Below are 24128 nucleotides of genomic sequence, written 5' to 3' on the forward strand. Positions count from 1 at the left end.
TGAGACACTTGAAGCTTTGGGGTTGTCCGACACATGTTAAAAGAACTAGTGCTGACAAATTGGAATCTAAGACCAGTCGTTGCCTATTTGTAGGTTACCACAAAGGCTCTATAGGTTACCTATTCTATGATCCGAAAGAACAAAAGGTGTTTTGCAGTCGAAATGCTTGTTTCTTAGAAGAAGATTACATCTTGGAGAATCTTCAGCGAGAAGTTGTTCTTGATGAGGAGAGCCCAGGAGTAGTGGGAGATGTCCCACAAGCTCCAGATACTCAACCTAGAAGGTCTACTTGGGTATCCAGGCCTCTAGTTCGTTACGGCTATGACCAAGAAAGTTACTTGGTGGAAGCCACAACAAGTGAGGAGGATCCCACAACTTATGCGGAAGCTATGTTGGACATAGATTCCCTGAAGTGGGTAGATGCCATGAAAGCCGAGATGGACTCGATGGAGACCAACAAGGTCTGGAATCTTATGGACCCACCCTTTGGGGTGAAAGCAATTGGTTGCAAGTGGATTTACAAGAGGAAGAAGGGCCCGGATGGTAACATTGAGACCTATAAAGCTCGTCTTGTGGAAAAAGGGTACACTCAGAAAGAGGGAATCGACTATGAAGAAACCTTTTCGCCGGTGGCTAAGCTGAAGTTTATTAGGATCTTGCTAGTTGTAAAAACATACCATAACTACAAAATTTGGCAAATGGATGTCAAAACCGCGTTCCTGAATGGAGATCTTAACTGAACATATTTATATGCAACAACAACAAGGATTCATTACTGTAGGTCAGGAACACATGGTATGTGTTAGAGCTAGCCGAATAAGGGTAGATTAGTCATTTCATATCTGTTAAGTTATGTGCTTATGTGGCAGTTTTGATAGAGACTTCCTGTCCCATACTTAAGTGGGGGCAGTTTAGTCTTTATACTACTAATTAGAGGCTAATCCATATTAAGGGTCGACTGATAGGGTTTAGCCCATCAGGTTTGACTATTCTCTTCATCTTCTTCTTCTTCTCTTCTCCCAGTTTGAACTGTTGTAGCTACAGAACAAACATGGTATCAGAGCATGGGCAAAGTCAGTGGTCGTAGTGATCAGAAACCTAGTCTGGTGATTCCCTCTGACTATCTGGGTGTGCAGATGACTTCAATTAAACTTAATGTTGAGAACTATGTACCGTGGGCCAAGTCTGTGGAAGTTTTTCTCGAGGCAAAGAGGAAAGTGAAGCATGTGAAGGAAGATAAACCACCTGCTGACTCTTCAGGGTTTGATGACTGGGGACAGAAAGATGCCCAAATCATGACATGGTTATGGAATAGTATGGAACCCAAAATAAGTGCCAACTTTATGTTCTTAGATACAGCTAAGGACATATGGGAACATGCCAAGAAGCTTTATTCTGTGCAGGATAATACTACAAGGGTATATCAGCTCTATCAGGAGTATTTCGATCTGCAGCAAGGGAATAAAACCCTAGAAGAGTACTATGTCAGTATGAAGAACCTCAAAAATGAACTCAATGTCTATCATCCCCTCACTCCAGATGTTAAGGTTCAGCAACAACAGAGAGAACAACTAGATGTCACTAGGTTCTTAGTGGGGTTGAAATCAGCATATGAACCAGTTAGGGCCCAAATATTAGGGGGCTCTACTCTTCCTACACTTGAGGAAGTGTTTGCATGGGTTCGTAGGATTTCTTTGGGACCTACAGAGAATCCCACACAGTCTAACAGATCAACACTTGCGATAGCCAGAGGAGGTGGACGTGGTACTAAAGGGGGAGGACATGCCTCCCGAGGAGGTCGTGGTGGTTCCGTTTTTGGCCATGGTGGTGGTCGTGACTCAGGGGGAGGCCGTGGTAAAGGAAAAAGTAACTCTACAAGGAAATGTACCCATTGTGGAAGGAATGGACATTCGGTGAATTTCTGTTATGATCTCCATGGCCCTCCTTCTACATGGGCCAATCATGCAGTAGCTGGTGGGGTTGATGTCAGTGATAACCAACAGGCAGATCTAACTCCCTCCACATCTACATCTGTTTCCGGGAAGGAGATGGTGAGTGTACCACGTGATGAGTATGAGAGGTTCCTCCAGACTACTTCACAACATACTACTGCCACCCTTGCCCACTCAGGTATAGCTTGTCTGTCATCCATACCCTCTCCCTAGATTATTGACTCTAGAGCCTCTGATCACATGATCGGGACTCTAGGTGTGTTCTCTTCCCTCTCTTAAACTTCCACATCTCAAACTATTACCCTTGCCAACGGTTCCTCTTCTCCCATCTGTGGTGTTGGTAATGTTGACATGACTTCTCTTTCTTTATCATTTGTTCTATATGTCCCAAGTTTCCATTCAATCTTATGTCTGTTAGTGAATTAACCAAGACTCTTAATTGCTCTATTACATTTTTCCCTTCCTTTTGTGTTTTTCAGGATCTCAAGACGGGGAAGAAGATTGGTGGGGGGCATGAGGCTGGTGGATTGTATTACCTTGACGGTGGTGGATCGTCAGTTGCACTTCAGACTTCACTCACTCCTCTACAGTGGCATTGTCGACTAGGAAATCCATCTCTCAAGGCACTCAAGATACTGGTTCCGTCTTTGAGTCATATGTTGTCTTTACAGTGCGAGTCGTGTCAGTATGGGAAACATCGTCATGTTCCCTTCAGTCCTAAAGTTGAAAGTCGTATGTTGAGTCCTTTTGCTTTGGTTCATTCAGATGTTTGGGGCCCGATTAAAATAGTCTTATAATGGTTACAAGTATTTTGTCACTTTTATTGATGATTGTTCAAGGATGACATGGATTTATTTAATGAAAGAAAGGAGTGAATTATTTTCCATTTTTCAAAAATTCCATGCTGAAATACGTACACAATTTGGTGTTCCAATCAAAGTTCTTCGTTCAGATAACGGTCGTGAATACTTTCTTACTTCCTTTCAACATTATTTAGAACAACATGGCATCATTCATCAAACTTCATGTGCATCCACTCCTCAACAAAATGGGGTGGCTGAACGAAAGAACCGTCATCTCCTTGAAACTGCTCGGTCTATTCTTCATCATATGAGTGTTCCTAAACAATTTTGGAGTGATGCTGTACTTACTGCGTGTTTCCTTATTAATCGGATGCCCTCCTTCATTCTTCATGGTCGGTCTCCCTTCTCTATTTTGTTCCCCACCTTGTTTCCCTTTCCATTAACACCTCGTATCTTTAGCTGTGTGTGCTTTGTTCACAATCAGAGTCCTGGAATAGACAAGTTGGATGCACACTCTATTAAGTGTCTTTCTGGGCTACTCTCGGACTCAAAAAGGGTACAAGTGTTACAATCCCATTACTCGGAAATGCTATGTCTGTCCTGATATCTCCTTTTTTGAGTCTGTCCCATTCTTCTTGGGACCTGAAGTATCCGTGTCTCCACCTTTGCTTCCTCTTCCTCTTCTAGTCAGTGATCCCATTCCGGGTGTTCCAGTTGGGGTTGACCCTTCACCTCCTCCAGTGCAGATCCCTATTGAACGACCACCGATCCGGCACGTGTATACTCATCGACAGACACTGGCTCCTCCTCCAGCTTCTACCTTGTCTATGGATCCTGTTGTTGCTCCTGTCCCTGAACCTTCAGGACTTGATCTTCCCATTGCTTTACGAAAAGGTAAGCGTAGTTGTACCCTCCATCCCATTTCCAATTTTGTTTCAGTCTCTCGCCTTTCCGCTTCACATCGCCAATTTGTATTGTTAAATACTTGCCAGATGGTAGTGTGGAGCGTCTGAAAGCCAGACTTGTTGCTAAAGGTTATTCACAATTGTATGGGGTGGACTATATGGAGACCTCTCTAGTGGCTAAGATTGGCTCTGTCTGTGTCTTAATTTCCCTAGCAGTTATGTATGATTGGCCCTTGTTTCAACTTGACATTAAAAATGCCTTCCTTCATGGTGACCTTATGGAGGAGGTATATATGGAGCAACCACCTGGGTTTGTTGCTCAGGGGGAGGATGGTAAGGTGTGCAGACTGAAAAAGGCAATTTATGGGTTAAAACAATCGCCTCGTGCTTGGTTTGGGAAGTTTAGTGAAGTGGTGAAGAATTTTGGAATGAAACAATGCCAGGTTGACTACTCGGTGTTCATCTATGATTCAGAAGCCGAAAGATTTTATTAATGGTCTATGTGGATGATATTGTCGTAACTGGTAGTGACAAATCGGAAATCGATAAACTAAAAGTCTTTTTGCAAAATCATTTTCAAACAAAAGACCTTGGGACATTGAAGTATTTCTTGGGTATAGAAGTTGCTAGATCAAGACAAGGTGTAAACCTGTGCCAAAGAAAACATGTTCTTGATTTGTTGGATGAAACAGGACTGTTAGGTGCAAAACCGACTGAAACTCCCATGGAGCCAAATGCTAAGTTGAGCAGTGATACAGGGGAAATTTTTGATGATCCTGGAAGGTATAGACGACTAGTGGGGAAGCTGAACTATTTGACTATCACGAGACCAGACATCTCCTTTGCAGTTAGTGTGGTGAGCCAATTTATGCAGAACCCTCGGATACCTAACTGGGATGCAGTTCTTAGAATTGTAAGGTACCTGAAGGGAGCTCTAGGCCGTGGGTTATTGTACAAACCAGGAGGAAATCTTGAAGTAATTAGGTATACAAATGCAGATTGGGTAGGCTTTGTGTCTGATAGAAGATCTACTACAGGTTACTGCACATTTCTTGGAGGAAATCTTGTGACATGGAAGAGTAAGAAGCAGACGGTTGTAGCAAGGAGCAGTGCTGAAGCCGAATACAGAGCCATGACACACACTACATGTGAATTAGTATGGCTGAGGAATCTTCTACAAGAAATCGGGTTCTCTATGGATAGACCTATGAAATTGTACTGTGGCAATCAAGCTGCACTCCACATCTCATCCAACCCTGTTTTTCATGAGAGAACAGAACACATAGAGATTGATTGCCACTTTGTGAGGGAGAAGGTCCTTATTGGAGAGATAAGCACAGAACATGTTGGCTCAGGTGATCAATTGGCAGATTTGTTTACAAAAGGCTTAAGCTTAGGGAGAGTGAACTATATATATAACAAGTTGGGATTATATGACATATATTCTCCAGCTTGAGGGGGAGTGTTAGAGCCAGCCGAATAAGGGTAGATTAGTCATTCTATTTCTGTTAAGTTATGTGCTTATGTGGTAGTTTTGATAGAGACTTCCTGTCCCATACTTAAGTGGGGGCAGTTTAGTCTTTATACTACTAATTAGAGGCTAATCCATATTAAGGGTCGATTGATCCATATATAGACTGTAGCTACAGAACAAACAGTATGCAAACTTAACCGATCCATATATAGACTGAAGCAGGCTTCTAGGAGTTGGAACATCCGGTTTGACTCCACTGTCAAACAGTTTGACTTTGATCAAAATCCGGATGAACCCTGTGTTTATAGGAAGACCAATGGGGATAAGATTACGTTCTTGGTTCTATATGTAGATGACATTCTACTCATTGGGAATGATGTAGGAATGTTAACTACGGTGAAAGTGTGGCTTTCACAGCAATTCTCCATGAAAGATCTTGGAGAAGCCACCTATATCTTGGGACTTCGACTCTATAGAGATAGATCGAAAAGGATAATAGGATTATCCCAGTCTACTTACATTGACAAAATTGTCAAGAGTGAGTGTGGTAGGGAGCATCATGCATGCCATGCTGTGCACTCCCGAGGAGATATTCCTTTCAGGCACAGAGTCACTCTCTCCAAGGATATGTCTCCCAGGACTCCCGAGGAGATTAAGGGCATGAAGGAGATTCCCTATGCCACAGCTGTAGGGAGCATCATGCATGACATGTTGTGCACTCGTCCTGACATTGCTCAGGTAGTGAGTGTGGTAAGTAGATACCAGTCTAACCCAGGACGGGAACACTGGACTGTTGTGAAGAACATACTGAAATACCTTCGAAGGATAAAAGAGTTTAGTCTGGTATTCGATGGTAGTTCACTGCAGATCCAAGGGTATACTGATACCGACTGCCAGTCAGATCCGGATGGTAGAATGTCTACATCTGTTTACATCTTTACGATGGGGTCCTATGTAGTAAGAAAAATAGTCTACAACCCAAGCCGAGCACATTGCCATAAGTGAGGCTGCCTAATGAATGAAGGTGTTCATTCTGGAATTTGGAATACAGCACATCACCCATTCCACTGTTGTGTGACAACACTGGATCTACGGGAGATTGATGTTAAACGGTAGCATCAGCGGAGAATGTGGCAGACCCATTGACTAAGCCACTTACACAGAAAGTGTTTGAGAAACATGTGGAAAGTATGGGACTCCGGCTTGTACTCGATTGGACCTAAGTGCAAGTGGGAGCTGTTAGATAGTTATGCCCTTAGCTTTAATTAAATTGATGCATCTTTTGACATTTATTGTAAATGAATAAAGTACATAATTGATTCATGTCATTGGGGTGTGTTTCTATGTAATACCCTTAAACTAGACACTTATGAGACTCGTGTTACTATAGAATCTTCACAGCCATTGGATAGATCTGGGGAGATTTATCCTGCCAAGGCTGACACTGATGTACCGCCAAGTTGGTTGGGGTGGCTTGTCTTAGCTACCAGGGTGAGACCTGAGGTACATGCATTGTGGGTTTTTCTTGAAACCCTGAACTAAATCAAATTCCAGTATTGCCCGGGTCCTTGGAGATAGATGGGCAAAATTGGAATGTTACACCTAACCCCTAGACTCGATTATGATACTGCACTAGGTGTCGGATTGGGCTGTCTTTGATGTACCAATTAGTGAGATCCTTAGAGGGGGTCAAAACCTAGGTATGTTGGAACAGTTCAAGAATGATCGAGGTCACTATGAGTGGGTGATCATAGTGATAGGATCAGCCCCTTTGTCGGACAAAGTGAATGATCGGGGAATGCACTCTCTCTGATGGAAACCTAAACTGCCGGCAGTTGATTTCAATCATTGAGATTTGTTTTGCAAAATATATTTATATAGAGATATACATACATATATATATATATATATATTATGGTTTCAAAATGACTTGCGAAAGGTTTTAATTCCCGGGATCCATGTGAGTAGAGAGTGCAGCATTGTTCCTTGCAGCCGAGGGAGAGGTCCTCTTGTCGGGCAGTGTTTGATCATTATGGGCTAAGTGTAAGACTATTAGGGGTAATACCTGATAGGCTAATCTTGCATCTGCCCACAGTCCTTGGGTTTTCATAAGGTGGCTGGACCCAAGGACCATTTAGTATAAATGTTGGGCCCATTAAGAGCCCATAGTGATGGACTCAGGGGTTCAAAGATGTCATCAAGGTTATTTTGTCAACCAATAGAAATATGCCTCTGATTTGGTGACTTTTGTTCGCTTGATTGACTCTAAACAAGTTGATACACCTCTGGAGCTTAATTGTAAGCTGAGTAAGGATGAGGGTGATCTTCTCCCTAATGCTACTCTATATCGGCAGCTTGTAGGTAGTCTTATCTACCTAACCATGACTAGACCAGACATTTCCTATGCAGTCCAGATTATGAGTTAGTTTGTATTTGCTCCACATCAGCCTAACTTTTCTGTAGTTCTCCGGATTATTTGTTATGTCAAGGGTACCCTATCACATGGCTTATTTTTCTCATCTTCCTCCTCCACTTAGCTCCAAGCTTATGCAGGTGCTGATTGGGCAGGTTGTCTTGACACTCGTCGCTCAACTACTGGCTGGTGTATAATCCTCGGTGATTCCCTGACTTATTGGAAACGCAAGAAACAACAAATGGTTTCAACGTCATCTACTAAAGCTGAGTATAGAGCATGTCCTCAGTATGCAGTGAAATAGTCTGGCTTAAGGCACTACTTCATGGCATGGATATTGATCACTTATTTGCTATTCCTCTGTTTACTGACAACATGAGTTTAATCAAGATTGCATCCAATCCTGTATTTCATGAGCGTACTAAACATATTGAGGTGGACTGTCACTTCATTCGCGACCTTCTCCACGCGGGTCACATCTCTCTCCCACATGTTTCATTGGGCCTATAACTTGCAGATTTCTTCACCAAAGCTATGACCAAAGCCTAACATAATTTTCTTGTGGACAAACTGATGCTTATACCCTATCATCAGTTTGAGGGAGAGTGTAGAGAAGATAAAGGGTAGTTTTGTAATTCTACTATATTTTTTATTCTTCTTTCTTGTACTATAATAGGCATGTACACTAGTGTACAACTCTTTTATTTCTTTGTAAGGAAAATCTTGTCCATTCATTTAAGTTTAATATAAATACCTCTCTTTTGGGTTGATTCGATCAAATTGATCAACCCTAACAGATTTGAACTTGTGTTTGTCTTCTTGCTCTTTCAACTTCTCACGAACTGACACTATCATCAATGGACCTTGCCCAATCAGCATCTATGTAAGCCTCAATCTTTAGATGGTTGTGACTGGAATACAACATACCCTTTACCAAGGCATCTTTTTAGGTAGGCAAAAATTCTATTAACTGCCTACATATGAGATGTCGTGGGTCCATGCATAAATTGGCTAACCACTCCAACAGCACAGGATATGTCAAGTTTAGTCAAGCAGAGATACAGAAGGCGACCCACCAATCTCTGATATATCCCCCTATTTGAAAGAACTTCTCCTTCAGTGGAACTCAAACTTGTGGTTAGGATCAATAGGAGTTTTTGTAGGCTTACACCCTAATTTCCAAACTTCATGAAGCAAATCAAGTACATACTTCCGTAGAAATCACTATTTGCTAATTCAGTCAAGCTTCTTGTGAGAGAAAGAGGGGGAAGGTGAAGATTTCAGTAGTAGAGAAGGAAGGAGAAGAAGAAAGAGTAGGAGGTCAACTAGAGTTATGAGAAAGTTAACCCTAGCCGCCAGCCCCTCATTATATTTATATTTAACTTAAAGATGAGATATTACAAGGATGCCCTTAGTAGGGTGGCTACTAAAACTGAATAGTCACAACTTTAAAAAGTAAAAAACTAATGGGCCGAAGGCCCAACAACTTGCTAATTAAATAAAAACAAACTAAAGACAAACCGGGCCACTCAACAAAACAAACCGGCCCACTCAACACTCCCCCTCAAGTTGGGAGTAAATGTTACACATTCCCAACTTGCGTAGATCATGCTCCAGCTTGTTCTTTGCAACACCCTTTGTGAGAACATCAGCGAGCTGCAAATCAAAAGCAATGTATGGAAGACAAACTTTTCCAGAAGTTACCCTTTCTCTGATAAAATGTCTATCCACTTCAATGTGCTTAGTTCGGTCATGCTAGACTGGGTTATGGGCAATGTTAATTGCTGCCTGGTTATCACAGTATAGCATCATGGGTTCTTCTGCCTGTACACCAATTTCTTCTAATAGAGAACGGATCCAAAGAAGTTCTGAAACTCCATGCGCCATGGCCCTGTATTCGGCTTCAGCACTTGATCTTGCCACCACTGTTTGTTTCTTACTCTTCCATGAGACTAGGTTACCCCCAACTAGGGTGCACACTCCTGAAGTTGATCTCCTGTCATCAAGGCATCCTGCCCAATTGGCATCTGTATAAGCCTCTAGTTTCAACTGTCCATGATCAGTAAACAATATGCCTCTGCCTGGATGTCCCTTCAGATAAGCAAGGATCCTGTCAACTGCCTCCCAATGCTGGACTCGTGGGGCATGCATGTATTGACTTACTACACTCACTACATAGGAGATGTCTGGTCTTGTCATACACAAGTATAGCAGCCGACCCACAAGTCTCTGATATCTCCCAATGTCCTTTACTGGTTCACCTTCTGTTGCACTAACTTTATGGTTCTGATCAATAGGGGTGCTAATTGCCTTTGTTTCAAGCTTCCCTGTTTCTTGAAGAAGGTCCAAGACATACTTCCTTCGAGAGATAAAAATTCCATGTTTCGATCTTGCAACTTCGATGCCTAAGAAGTATCTCAGTGCTCCAAGATCCTTAATTTCAAATTCCTTATGTAGGTTCCTCTTCAGACTATCAATCTCACTCAGACCATTCCCAGTGACAACAATATCATCCACATAAATAATTAGGATTGACACCAAAGATCCCCTGCGCTTCACAAACAATGTGTGATCGGATTGAGTTTGTGTAGCCAAAATCAATCAAGGCCTTTCTGAATTTGTCAAACCATGCTCCGGGAGATTGTTTCAAGCCATATAGTGACTTCTTAAGCCTGTATACCTTTCCCTTTTCAGTATCATTGTAGAAACCAGCAGGAAGATCCATATACACTTCTTCTTGCAGATCCCCATTTAGGAAAGCATTCTTCACATCCAGTTGAAACAAGGGCCAAGAGTATGAGGCAGCAAGGGAAAGGAGTATCCGAACGGAGGTCATCTTTGCAACTGGCGCAAAGGTCTCTAAATAATCAATGCCATAGGTCTGTGTGTATCCTTTTGCGACAAGTCTTACCTTGTACCTCTCTATACTTTCCATCTGCCTTATATTTTACTGTGTAAACCCATCTGCATCCAACTGTCTCCTTGCCTTCTGGTAGGTCCACAATGTCCCATGTCTGTTCTTCCTTTCTGCAACACCATTCTGTTGTGGACTGTAGGAGCAGCTGCTCTGATGGACAACACCATATTCTAACAAGTATAAGGCAAGATGTCTTTCAAAATATTCCTTGGCATTGTCAGATCCGAACACCTTTATTCTTGTTCCAAACTGTGTTAGTACCACCTGATGAAATTGCCGCACCAAGGATGGTACTTCATCGCGGGATTTCATCAGGTAAATCCAAAAGTATCGAGAGAAATCATCCACAAATAGGAGAAAATAGAGATAGCCTCCCATAGAAGGAACATGGTAAGGACCCCACACATCCGAATGAATAACATCAAAAGAAGAAGAACATCTTTTATTACTAGGTTTAAAAGAATGTCTACAATGCTTTCCAAGTTGACAACTTTCACACTCCAGACTTGACAGACTAACAAACTCAAAAAGTTTTGGAAACAAAGAACTCAAAGAAGAAAAAGACAAATGGCCCAAACGATTATGCCAAAGCATAATCTGACTCACAGATCCTGATTCACTGTCCCTGCTAACATGATGACTCTGGTGAGGGGGAACATCCAAGAGGTAGATTCCATTCACTTCACGACCACTCCCAATCGTCCTCTTTGAATCCAGATCCTGCAAAATACAACGTCCAGGAGAAAAAATTACTGAGCAGTTCAAATTCTTAGTCAAACTACTAACAGATAACAAATTTGTGCTCAATCTAGAAACATGAAGGACAAAGGGTAAACAAATAGAATCATTAATCTTGACATACCCCTTCCCAGCAATAGGAACATGGGATCCATCAGCAGTGGAGACCCTATCTCTGCCAGAACAGAGCTAATAAGAGGAAAAAATAGTGGAGCTATGGGTCATGTGCTCTGAGGCTCCAGAATCTATAATCCAAGGAGGTCCCTCCTTACCTGAAGAGGAAACATAATTTGCAGTGACATGTGAACTACCTGTGTGAGCAAAGGAGGTAGAGTGAGCTCCACCAGTGCCACCTATACCTTGTTGTCCGCTTGCGGCTGAACTGGAACTAGTTGTATCCCGCTGGTTCAGAAGTATCCCATACCTCTCAAGTTCGGCCCTTACTGTAGCAACTACAACAGACTCCAAAGCAGTTGTAGTAGGAGGAGCCGGAGTGTCACCGTTAACAGCCATGTGCGCATTTCCCTTCTTATTTCTCAATCTAGTCGACACAAGATGTGGGTGAAGCTTCTAGCAAGTATCTCTTGTATGTTTAGGCTTCTTACAGTAGTCACAAAGTCTCTTTTGTCTTCCTTCTTGATTTCATCGCCACTTTGTTTAGGTTTCACAACACTTACCATGGCAGACTGATCAGAAATTTGGGTTTTCATCATCACATCCCTCCTGCACTCCTCCCCTGACACTATCCCTGGAAAGAAGATGCTGTCGTGCAATATCATACTCAGGGTTAAGGCCAGCAAGGAATTCAAACACCCTATACTTCTCTAAATGTCTCTAATATGTAGCTGCATCCTTGGTGGTTTCCCAAGCAAAGGTCTCCAAATGGTCAATCTCCTGCCACAGGATCTTAAGGGCTGAAAAATAGGCTGCAACAGATCTATCTCCCTGCCTTGTAGCAATAATCTAATTTCTCAGTTGATAAGCCCTAGCAACATTCTCCCTTTGTGAATAGGTTTCTGCAACCCCATCCCATATTTCCTTAGCAGTGTTTGCCCATAAGAAATTTTCACTTATATGTGGCAACATGGAATTACACAACCAAGTCATCACCATATAATTTTCCTACACCCACCGGGAGTTGCTAGTTTCGGGTTTCACCTCTTCACCAATGATATACCCTAATTTCCCATGAGCCCCAATGGCCATCTTTACAGATTGTGACCATTCCAAGTAGTTTGCACCATCCAACCTAACTGTAGTAATGGTTCCAGCCCCAAAGGGGTCTCCAGCACCCCCTTCCACTGGTCCCATTTCACTCTCGGGCTTATTTTCAACTCTATGGCCCTCCATGCTTCTCAAAAAAGGTAAAGAAAATAACTAAAAATTGCAGCAAGATCAAACAAGACACCTTTTGGAACCAACAACACTTTCTTGGTGTCCTGGGCTTTTCCCACAAAAGATTCATTTTCCGTGGGATGAGAGAAGAGAGAGAAAAGACAACCGCCCTCTCTAGAAGCCTCAAACCACGTGGGACTTGAATCGCCCCTTACAAAAAACTCCAATGAACCCTAAAAAACTAGGGCGCCACTTCCTAGGTCAAAATTGAAGAGTCCAATAAAAGTAGGACTCTTCCCCTTTCTCCAGTTTTTCCTGATTCTGATGAGAAACCCTAGACCAGCTATAGGGCACATAGATCCATCAAGAAAATCCAAAAACTGGGCTTACCTGAGAGCTTCGATCAGCCTCTTAAATCACCATGCAGTCGGCCAATCTAGGGCTGCATGAGAGAACAACTTCAAAAACCTTCAACTTGCTCTGATATCAAGTAGGAATCACTATTTGCTAATTCAGTCAAGCTTATTGTGAGAGAAAGAGGGGGAAGGTGAAAATTTCAGCAGTAGAGAAGGAAGGAGAAGAAGAAAAGAGTAGGAGGTCAACTAGAGTTATGAGAAAGTTAACCCTAGCCGCCAGCCCCTCATTATATTTATATTCAACTTAAAGATGAGATATTACAAGGATGCCCTTAGTAGGGCGGCTACTAAAACTGAATAGTCACAACTTTAAAAAATAAAAAACTAATGGGCCGAGGGCCCAACAACTTCCTAATTAAATAAAAACAAACTAAAGACAAACCGGGCCACTCAACAAAACAAACCGACCCACTCAACAACTTCCTTCTTGGATCTTGCAACTCCAATGCCAAGAAAGTATTAGAGATCACCAAGGTCCTTAATCTCAAATTTGAAAGCGATGAAGGACTTTAACTGAGAGATACCTGTGATATCATCACCTGTCACAACAATGTCATCAACATATACTATCAACATTGTTACTCTACCATCAACACTTCTAATGAATAAGGTGTGGTCAGCCTGAGATTGAGCAAAACCCAATCTTTAAAATAGCATTTTTAAACTTGTCAAACTAGGTTCTCAGAGACTTCTTGAGCCCATAAAAAGACTTCTTCAAGCGGCAGACTTTTCCATCACTGTTAGGAAAGCTTACCCCAAGTGGTAATTCCATATACATTTTTTCTTGTAAGTCCCCATTAAGGAATGCATTCTTTACATCCATTTGATATAAAGGCTAAGAGTAATGAGCAGCAAGAGATATGATCACACGAATAGAGTTCATTTTGGCAATTGGAGCAAAGGTTTCTAGATAATCAATGCCATAAGTTTGAGTGTATCCTTTGGCTACAAGTTGAGCTTTGTACCTCTCAATTGAGCCATCTGCCTTGTACTTAACAATGTAAACCCAATTACACCCAATAGGAATCTTATCTTTAGGGCAAGGAACAACCTCCCAAGTCTAGTTCTTTATTAGGGCCTCCATTTCTTGGTTCATAGCTTCCATCCAATGAGGGGACTGCATTGCCTCTGTAACACTATGAGGGGTGGAAACAAAAGAGATGAAAAAAATATAGGCACAATAGGAAGGTGGGAGAGCATCATAAAACATATATTTAGTAATAGGATACTTGCTACATGTCCTCTTCCCTTTTCGAATGGCAACAGGAAGATCAAGGTTAGAATCAATAATAGGATTGTCAAGAGGTTCAAGATTACCTGAGTCTAGGGAATCAGATTGTGATGGGCATTCTTCTTCAGGACCCACCCTTTTACTGCACCTGATGAAAACTGCTACCAGGACCGAGGTCGATACACAGGAGGCGGAGGAGGACAAGAAGGAATACCATCGTTATAAGGAACAGAGGGAGGAATGGAGGTGGGAACAAGAAGGTAGAAGGGAGTCCGATCTTCATTTGCATTCTCCCCTTGAAGAGAAGGACGGGATGACTGGAAAAAAGGAAGAGGACTCCAAAAAGGCAATATCCTTAGAGACATATCTCTTGCCAGATAGAGAATCAAAGCATCTATAGCCTTTCTGGACTGGAGAGTAACCAAGGAATACACATTTAACTGATTTAAGATCAAACTTACACCGAGGACTCATATCATGAACAAAACAGACACAACCAAAGATCTTGAGGGATATATTACAAGGAAGTTCATCAAGGAAAAGAAGTTGATGAGGAGAATGAAGGTTTAGGACCCTTGACAGGAGTCTGTTAATAAGATAATACAACTGTCTCAACAGCATCACCCTAGAAACGAGTGGGAATATGACTTTGAAACAGTAGACCACGAGCAAATTCAACAACATGCTTGTTCTTCCTTTCAGCCACCCCATTTTGTTGTGGAGTATGTATACATGAACTTTGGTCAATAATACCCCGATCTTTAAGAAATCTTTGCAACTGATGTTCTAAGTATTCTTTGGCATTGTCAAATCTTATTATCTTCACTCTTTTCTCAAACTGTGTCTCTACCATATTCATGAAGTTTTGAAAAATCATAGGAACTTCATCCCAACTTTTCATCAAGTAGAGCCATGTATACCGACTGTAGTCATCAATGAAGAGGATGAAATATTTATACCCACCCATGCAAGTGATAGCATATGGGCCCCAAACATCAATATGGATCAAATGGAAAGCAACATTACTTCTTTTACTGCTTGCAAAATATGGAGTTCTACATTGTTTGGATAGATGTCAAACTTCACATTCAAAATTCAACTTTGTCACAGAGTCAAACAAGTTTGGAAACAAAAGTTTTACAGAATTGAAAGACATATGACCAAAATGACAATGACATAATTTCAAGACTCATTTTCTCATTTGGAAAAAACTCAGTCTGGCTTGACAGTCCATGCTCTGAAGGTCCATCAAAGAGGTAGACTCCATCAACTTCATGCCCACTTCTAATCATCTTCCCCGTGCTCAGGTCCTGAACACAATATGTAGGAAAAAGTCACTGAGCAATTATGAGATTTTGTGAGAGAAAGAAAATACAACAAGTTTTTATGTAGTTGGGGACAATGTTCAAAGTATTGATACGTATCGGCTGATACATATTGTGTCGGTGGCTTTCCGATACACCCCTACAGGGTTTGTATCAGGTCAGCCACTGGTTCAAAGTGTAGCTGGGCCTTAAACCGGCTCCTTTGAATCGATTTCGAAAAAAAAATAAGTAAAACATAAAAAAAAGCACTGATATTTAGAACCTTGGCTGGGGCACGTGAAGAACATATCTAAAAGAAAGGATATGAGTGAGTTTGACTTCACCTTGACCCGAAATAGGGGTTTGAGATCCATCAACAACAGTAATCTTGCCCTTCCTTGGGGTTAACTTATATGAGGTAAAATGTGAGGGTATACTAGTCATATGGGCATTGGTCCTAGAGTCTACAATCCACGGGCTAAAAGATGTGGAACAAGCAAGTGCAATACCTGTCTTGGCATATGAATTAGATGGATTACTAGGTCTAGAACCAGATGAGGAGGATGTACCACCCTTTTCCAATTGCAACAATATATTTCTGAGTTTGTCCATTACGTCAGAGGAGTCAAGCACATCAGAAGGTTGAGCATCATTACCAACTGTAGCCAAGTGAGGATGTACACCCTTTTCCAGCTGCAACAATATATTCCTGAGTTTGTCCATTACATCAGAGGAGTCAAGCACACCAGAAGGTTGAGCATCATTACCAACTGTAGCCAAGTGAGCATTGCCCTTCATACCGGTTTTGTATTTCTCCGACTTTAAATGAGGATTGAGCTTCCAACACCTTTCCTTAGTGTGTCTTGGCTTCTTGCAATAATCACAAATAACATCCTCAACCTTCTCAGTAATAGGGTGCTTGTTAGTATTTTGCTTGGGTTGAGATGACATAAAAGTAGAGTGATCAATCATAGGAGGTTGCATCATGGTGGTCCTTCGACTTTCTTCCCCTTGTACAAGGGAGGTTGCATCAAACTCTGGATTTAAGCCAACCAAGAAATCAAAGACTCTATTCCCCTCTATGTACTTCCGGTATTGCTCACCATCTTCAGGGTCCTTCCATACAAGTGCTTTCAAGTAATCCATTTCTTCCTAGATAGACTGTAGAGAAGAGAAATACATAGCCACGGATCTCTCCCCTTGACAAATACTACAAGCTTCCCTCAGAAACTGGTACACTCTAGCTGTATTGTTAACTTGGGAATAAGTGGCAACAACTCTATCCCAAATATCCTTGCCGTTGGAAGAAACATGTAGTTTCGGGCAATATGAGGTTGCATTGAGCAAATCAGCCATGACATAACAAGGGAGTTATCCTGTTCCCATTTGTAAATTTCGGGTCTTCAAGATTTGGCTTCACCTCCTTTCCTGTGATGAATCCCAGTTTACCTCTCCCAGTAATGGTAAGTTTAGCAAATTGAGACCACTCTAAAAAATTGGTTCCATCAAGTTTAACTGTAGTTATCATCCCACTAGCAATATCTGCACTTCCCGAGAACACACTGGAAACCATCTGAACATCCTTAGATGATTCCATATTCTATCAAGACAATTTCTCACCAACAAAAAAAGACCTCCAATACTTGACCAAAGCCACAAACCCACTAACCAAGGTCACCACACGGATAAGAGACAAAAGGAGGCCAAAAAACCAGATTGGCGGCAAAATAGAGGGAGAAGAAAAACTCTCAAAAATTATATAGGGATCAGAAAATTACGGCACCACTTTCTATCATTCCCAAAGAGTAAAACGACCTGAATGGTCTAGGTTTTACATCAGAAGAAGCCATTAAACATGATGTACAAGGCTCAGATCAGATCTAAAAATTCTGCGATTTTCTCCTTGAAAAGACCACTAAAAATCATAGAAGTTTCAAACAAGGGCAAAAGTCATACCAAAATTCCTCTAAAATGGCGAATCAAACCATGTAAGTTTCATTGACTACTGTCGACACCTGTATGGATTGCTAACGTCATCCAGTGGCGGTCTGACGTCAACAGTTCACCTCGTGGGAGAGGATTAGTAGGAGAGGTACTCCCAAGTGCCTTTACCCGCTCTAATACCAACTTGCAAAACAAAAGTTAAAAACTAGGGTTTAGAAGAGAGAAAGCAAGAGGAGAGAAAAATTTTTATACTTTGAAAGCAAGAGGAAAGCAAAAGAAGAAGAGATGTATCAAGAGGTGTGTGTTAGCTACTGTTACACACCCTCAAAAGATCTTTATACTTTGAAAAGAGTAAATTACAAGGAAGCCCCTACTTGGAAGCCCAAATACAAAAATAGTACAAGGAAGAGAAAATTTCCAAAAACACCCCTATCTAAGCATGCTTAACAACAATCAAAAGAGAGAACAAAAATACTCCCAAATACCAGACACAAAATGGTGGGAGATTAGTAAATGAAGATAGGTCGCACCACAAGCTTTGCACATTATACGGTTATACACACATTAGGAGAGAGGCACAAATTGGGCCTCTTTTTCTGAAGCATGTTCACAGGTATTAATCTTTCCAAGGAACACTACCCAATACAAAGCTTGAACCTTAGGAGGGATGGGCTTGCTCCAAATTTCTTTAATTGGGAAGTTCACCTCCAACGAGTCATAAAGGACAAGTTGATTAAAAAAAGAAGCACAAGAGAATAAACCATCAAGGGGGGGAGGGTACCAAATTCTACCATCAAATAGACTTTGATCCAAGAAGACTTTCCAACTTGGCTGGTAAGAGAACAAGGGGGTCACAATCATTACCCCTCAAACCCCTACTAAAGCCAAAGTCCAATTTAACACAAAAAGGGAGGTTGCATAAAATTTTGAAATGGGTTCAATCTTGTAGTTGGACAGAGTATAGCAAAGGGAATTGCAAATTAAGGGGCACATCACCAAGCCACAAATCCTCCCAAAACAAGACTTTATTGACACACCCCACATGAAAGCGAGTGAAATTGAGATAGGTTGGGAGCACCACTTGTATTGCCTTCTAGGGAGAGTATGAGGAGGCGTGATTTACATCCAAACCATTTTCCGAGAAACCATGAATGCTTCCAATGACCCTTTGGCATAGCCATCACCTTCTAGGGGAAATCTCCATAACCACTTATTGAACAAAGCCTCACCTAATTCCTAGCCCACCTTGTTCCTTGGATTTACATACCTGTTCCCACTTCACCAAATGGTCTTTCCTTTCATCATCCAGTTCCAGTAAGTCCCTCATGTACTTATCTAACTGCCTAACCACTTTACTTGGAATGTGAGAGGTGGAAAGGAAGTATATAGGCAAGTTGGCTAGTTTAGACTTAACCATTAGAGTTATTTTCCCTCCCATTGAAAGGTGGAAAGGAAGTATATAGGCAAGTTGGCTAGTCTAGAATCATTTTGTTCTCAAATTTCCCCCTAAAGGGAGTCCTAGGTATTCTAGTGGCCATTCTTTAACCTCACAGCCTAGGATTCTTGCCAATACTTGAACTTTTTCCTCTCTCAGATTTATTCTAGCAACACAACTTTCCCCCAATTCACTTTTAAGTTAGAGATCCTCTGAAAGACATTGACTAGATCCTTTAATCTCAAATTACATTCATCACCCCCCTTTTCCAATCCTTCCAGCCATGTTTGACTTTGATTGATCAGGTGGTTTTGAGGTTTGATTTAGCCAACCCAGTTCTGATGTTTTACTTTCACCTACAAACTGCAAATACAATTTAAAAAATCCACCCTTCGATCCTTCTTCACAAGACCTGATGGAATCTTTCTTTCTTTGAATGTAGCAACCTTTTGTTAAGCGATAGTTCAGCTTCTTTACATGTGGTCCATGAAGAGCCATGTCACCATCCCTAACCTTCTGTCTCCCCCTCTCAAGGTTTGAAATGTTGATGTCGGTGGAAATGTCGGTCATCCAAATATAAGAAACATGTCGGAAATATCGTACAGAAATACTGTAAAAATTATAGATATGGTGGAAACTTTGTGAAATGTGCAAAATATAGAATGTTATTTTATGAAATGATAAAAGAAGCATAGGCACACCTTTTTAAATTATTATCTTATTCTAAATCATTAAACAAAGCTAGGAAACTAAGGTTATAGACAAAAGAATATATTCTAAAGTTGCCCTATAAACCTTAAGATTCGGAGCTTCATGATAGAATGAGTTAAAGCAAAATTTGAACTCATAGAAAATGTAAATGGTTGTAATAGATTAACCATTAACCAAATAATCTATTACACAAACAAAATCTAATATTTAACTTTATATTTGAAATGAATATTGAGTTAGCTCAAAGTGGTAATCATGTAAGTTAGGTGGACAATAACTTGCTACTTCACATACCTACAATATTGTTACCAAATTATGTTATAATACTATCTCTTGTACTCCACATAGTATTGATAGTGTTCAATGGGGAATATGTCAATTCCAGTAAAATTTCATGTTGCTACCCATGGAAGTGGAAATGGAAGTATGTCGTGGAACCTATCTCTTGTACTCCACATAGCATTGGTAGTGTTCATTGGGGAAATGTCAATTCCAGTAAAATTTCATGTCGCTACCCATGAAAATGGAAATATGTCGTGGAAATATTAGCGAAATTAGGAACATTTTAAACCATGCTCCCTCAGCAGCTTCTCTTCTATTGATAAAACCAAGCAAACCTTGGTTCTGTAGCCTTTTTGAAACCCGCAGAATGGACTTCCTAATCAGTAATCAGTAACACCATTCCTTTATCCACTTTCAAGACTTTCAGTAACACCATTCCTCAAACTGAAAGTTCTTTACCTCCATTTTCATGATCTTTCTCCACTTATCACCATTTTCAAGTTCAGTGGTGTGAGGTTCTCTGCCATTTTCATGTTCTTTCACAGTTCTTGCATGTTGAAGAATGCTTAACCACAGAGACCAACCCCATTGCTCTCTGAATTACTCCTAGTGACATAATCTTGTTTAAAAAAAAAAAATCTTTTGATATATCACGTAAAGCTTTTCCTTCTAAATAGAATCTTGATTTGGAAGGTTTGGGAGGATAAGATGGTAAAAATCAGATTCAGGCTTCAGGACCAGAGCAAATCCATATATTTCTAGTTAAACTATTCAAAAGGAAAAAAATATCAACATGTGAAAACAATTGGAACTTATGAAACAATTCTACTTCATCTTATTAGAGATTTTTAAGATAGTAATCTGTTTATTTGGTTTTACAAAGTAAACAACCATATATCCAGAACCTAATATAAGAAAAACATTATATTAAAAGAGTATCAGACAAGGAAAGTACAGAAGATCAGAGAATAGACTTACCGCAATCATAACACTTTCATGGAATATAAGTGGTGATAGGAAGACCCAAAATATATCGTAAACAAATGCACAACAGAGAAGTACTGAAGCAACCTGAGTGAAAGGGTGGTAATTAAAAAGTGTGGTCTATGAATCAATAGATACTAAATAAGATTCTTTATCTACCTTAATATTGGGTAACCGAACCAATTGCAGGACCGATATCATCAAACAGATGCCCTGTCAACAGGGAAAATAAGCTCTAAATAGTATAACAAAATAAGTTACCAAATATACTTAAAAGTCATATTTACAATGCATAATGAACAGGCAATGATGTAGAAATTTGACACATACAATGAGGATTGTGTTGGCGTATTTACTTTGTATGAGAAAGGATTATTTTAAGAAGAAAATATACAATGATGTAAGCTCAGCCCCATTAGGGGTTTTCTTGTAATTTTTTATTATTTTGATAATATATAAAGGGTCTTTCTTTAGAGAGAGACAGATTGGAAAGTGGTATTGTTAGACCCAATGATCGGTCCTATCCTTGCCCCATCTTCTCTTTTCCCTTCTTTCCTATCCTTGTCCCATCTTCTCTTTTATAACAAGATGGTATTAAAGGAAGAACACTTTGGTGGTGAATATGTTGATAATGATCAGATCTGTTAGATTCTTGTTGCTATTATTTCTTCTGCAACAATACAGTATTCATTGTTCTTGATTAGTTTTCATTTAGTTCTTGTTTATGCTTGGTGCCTTTGGATTTCTGCCTTCTTGTTAGTTAGATCTTTGTATTCTTAGTTTCAACTTCCTTTTGTCATTCATGTCATCATATTTGTTTTTTACTTTAAATAGCACATTGCGATTTTAGTATGAAAATTACTAGAAGTAGTAAGTCTGAACCTTACAGTAAAAAGTGATTTAGTTTCACTAAATAGTAATTACATGATATGGGCTGTGCTATTCTTTAGTTGTTTGGGTCTCTATCATCTTGTTCGTTTGATCTGTCTATTCATAACCTCAACTTTCTCTTGTGGTTCCTGTTATCAAATCTATTTTTTTCTTTATGAATAGGGAAAATTCCCGATCAGTACCCTGTACTTTGGCTCGAGTGACAATTTGGTCCCCGAACTTTAAAATGTGACAATTCAGTACCCAAACTTTTAAAATGTGACAATCCAGTACCTGCCGTTAACCAGTCCGTTAATCAACCATTAAGTGACATTTGAAAAGGGAATTATATGGCATTCTTAGGGCATTTTTAACTTTTCAAGTGTCACTTAACGGCTGATTAACAGACTGGTTAATGGCAGGTACTGGATTGTCACATTTTAAAAGTTCAGGTACTGGATTGTCACATTTTGAAAGTTCAGGTACTGAATTGTTGAATTTTAAAGTTCGGGGACCAAATTGTCACTCAAGCCAAAGTACAGGGAACTGATCAGGAATTTTCCCTTATGAATATTGGGCCAAGATTATATATAGTATGAGAATTGACATTAATAGTTGTGGAGAGTATTGATGTATTCTAATATTGTGGTCCCTGCTGCATTGTACATCTTTTATTACTTTATTTTTTTCTCTTTCAGCCCCTATAAGGGCTTTCTTGTAATCCTTTTGGCCTATAAGGGCCTTCCTGTAAATTCTTTAAGCTCATGTGAGCTTACTTGTAAATATTCATAATATAATAAAGGCTCTTAGGGGGTGGGGGTCAGATTCATTCTTTGACACCCCTGAAACCTGGTTCTACTCTCTACTGTTCATCTTATTGACATGGTATCAGAGCAGGTTCCATGTACTGGCTTTATCATCTAATTTCTGCTCAAGATTGAAAGTTACTCTTAAGTTCTCACATCTGGTTTGAAGCTTATGTGGACTGTTTTGATCAGCCAACACTATACTCTGTTCTTTGGACCATCAGATCTGCATAAAACTTTGGATTTGGTGTTGCCCAAAGGAGCTGTAGTCATATCTCCTTGCTTGGTCAGGTTTGAATCAGTTTGGAAAGGGTTTTGAGTTCTCCTTCTGGTATTTCTCCTGGAAAAGGACGCATACCAGGTAGAGTTTTCTCTGATTTCTCTTGATTGGCTGCTTTGTTCATCATGAAACTCTAGAGTTGGTGTCACCCTAGCCTACTCTAGATATTATTTGGTTTGGTTGAGGATTTCAATCTGTTTTTGTAGGGTTTTGATCCCTTCTTTTAATCGGTAGGACTGAAATCTCACCTTCTTGGACTGTTAACTTTGAATACTTTGCTAGTTGGACTTGTTTCTTAGGAAATCCTTCTCCTTCTCTTGTGAGACTCTTCTTTTTAGTGTGTTGAAGGATTTCAGATGCCTTTGCTTGAAGATCAGTGTTTGTTTGTTCGATTTTAGGCTTGGCTTCAATACTGGCATAGTTTTTATTTGTGAACTGTTCAATAAAATGGCTGAAAAAGTAGACATCATTCTGGTGAAGTTTAATGGAACTAACTACAGCTTATGGAAATTCCATTTTGATTTTTTTTTTTTTTTTGTTGAGGGAAAAGGTTTAGAGGGCTATTTGAATGGTAAAATCACTAAACCTGAAGAAGCAGCAATTGATTTGACTTCCAGAATAAAAGAAAGGTGTACTCTGGGGGGAGATCAAAAGTATCCTACAACAATTCTTGGCATCAAAGGTGGTAGAAACTGAAGAAATAGTCGGTTAGCCACGAGTGTGGGGTTCCATACCCACACTTAGGCTCTAGTGTGTGTGGTTTCATATCCACACCTAGTTGTTTCTAATTTCTTTTATTAGTAATTTCTAATTTCTTTTTAGTAGTATCTAATTTCTTTAGTTTCTAATTTCTATTAAGTTGGACTGGCTGGCCTTAATGTCTCTATCTTTTGTTTATTTCCTATTCTTGTAAGGATCCTAAAAACTACAAATAAAGGAGTGTATGGGGCAGCAGATCATTCACCACTGAACCCCTTCTTTCTTTTCTCCTCTCTTCACTCTTTTCTCTCTCTCTCTTTCTCTCTTTTCTTCTCTTCAAACCTGTAATACAGTAAACAGTTCTTCTTCTTTCAAGTTGGTATCAGAGCCTTTAGATCTAGGGTTTCTCATGTGGATTTAATTCAGACGACCACATGAGAATTGTTTAGGGCTGAAAGTTCAGAAAGATCCTTACTTCGGCTGATTCTTGGAGGTTGCAAGAAGGCTTTAGCAGCTGTCCTAAGATTGGAGAGAGCTTCTTGTAATCAGGAAGAATCAGGCAGAAATTGAGTGATCAAGATCGATTCTTGATCAGGATTGGAGGTGCCGATCAGTTTTTTTTCTTGGTT

At 40.3% G+C, this 24128-nt stretch overlaps 1 protein-coding gene across 1 annotated transcript in view; it reads right to left on the reverse strand.

Moving 5' to 3' along the window:
* Window positions 1–24128, reverse strand: part of LOC104590967 (signal peptide peptidase-like 2) — a 114101-nt gene that overhangs the window by 34425 nt on the left and 55548 nt on the right. Inside the window, exons 9-10 of the mRNA XM_088896603.1 lie at window positions 21004–21057; window positions 20839–20931 (exon numbers count right to left, since the gene is read on the reverse strand). Of these exons, the coding sequence (XP_088752729.1) occupies window positions 20839–20931; window positions 21004–21057 (147 nt within the window). The remainder of the gene's footprint in view (window positions 1–20838; window positions 20932–21003; window positions 21058–24128) is intronic.

Source organism: Nelumbo nucifera, chromosome 1 (assembly GCF_055504915.1).
Source record: "Nelumbo nucifera cultivar China Antique chromosome 1, China Antique-T2T, whole genome shotgun sequence".
In the NCBI taxonomy this organism is placed as follows: domain Eukaryota; kingdom Viridiplantae; phylum Streptophyta; class Magnoliopsida; order Proteales; family Nelumbonaceae; genus Nelumbo; species Nelumbo nucifera.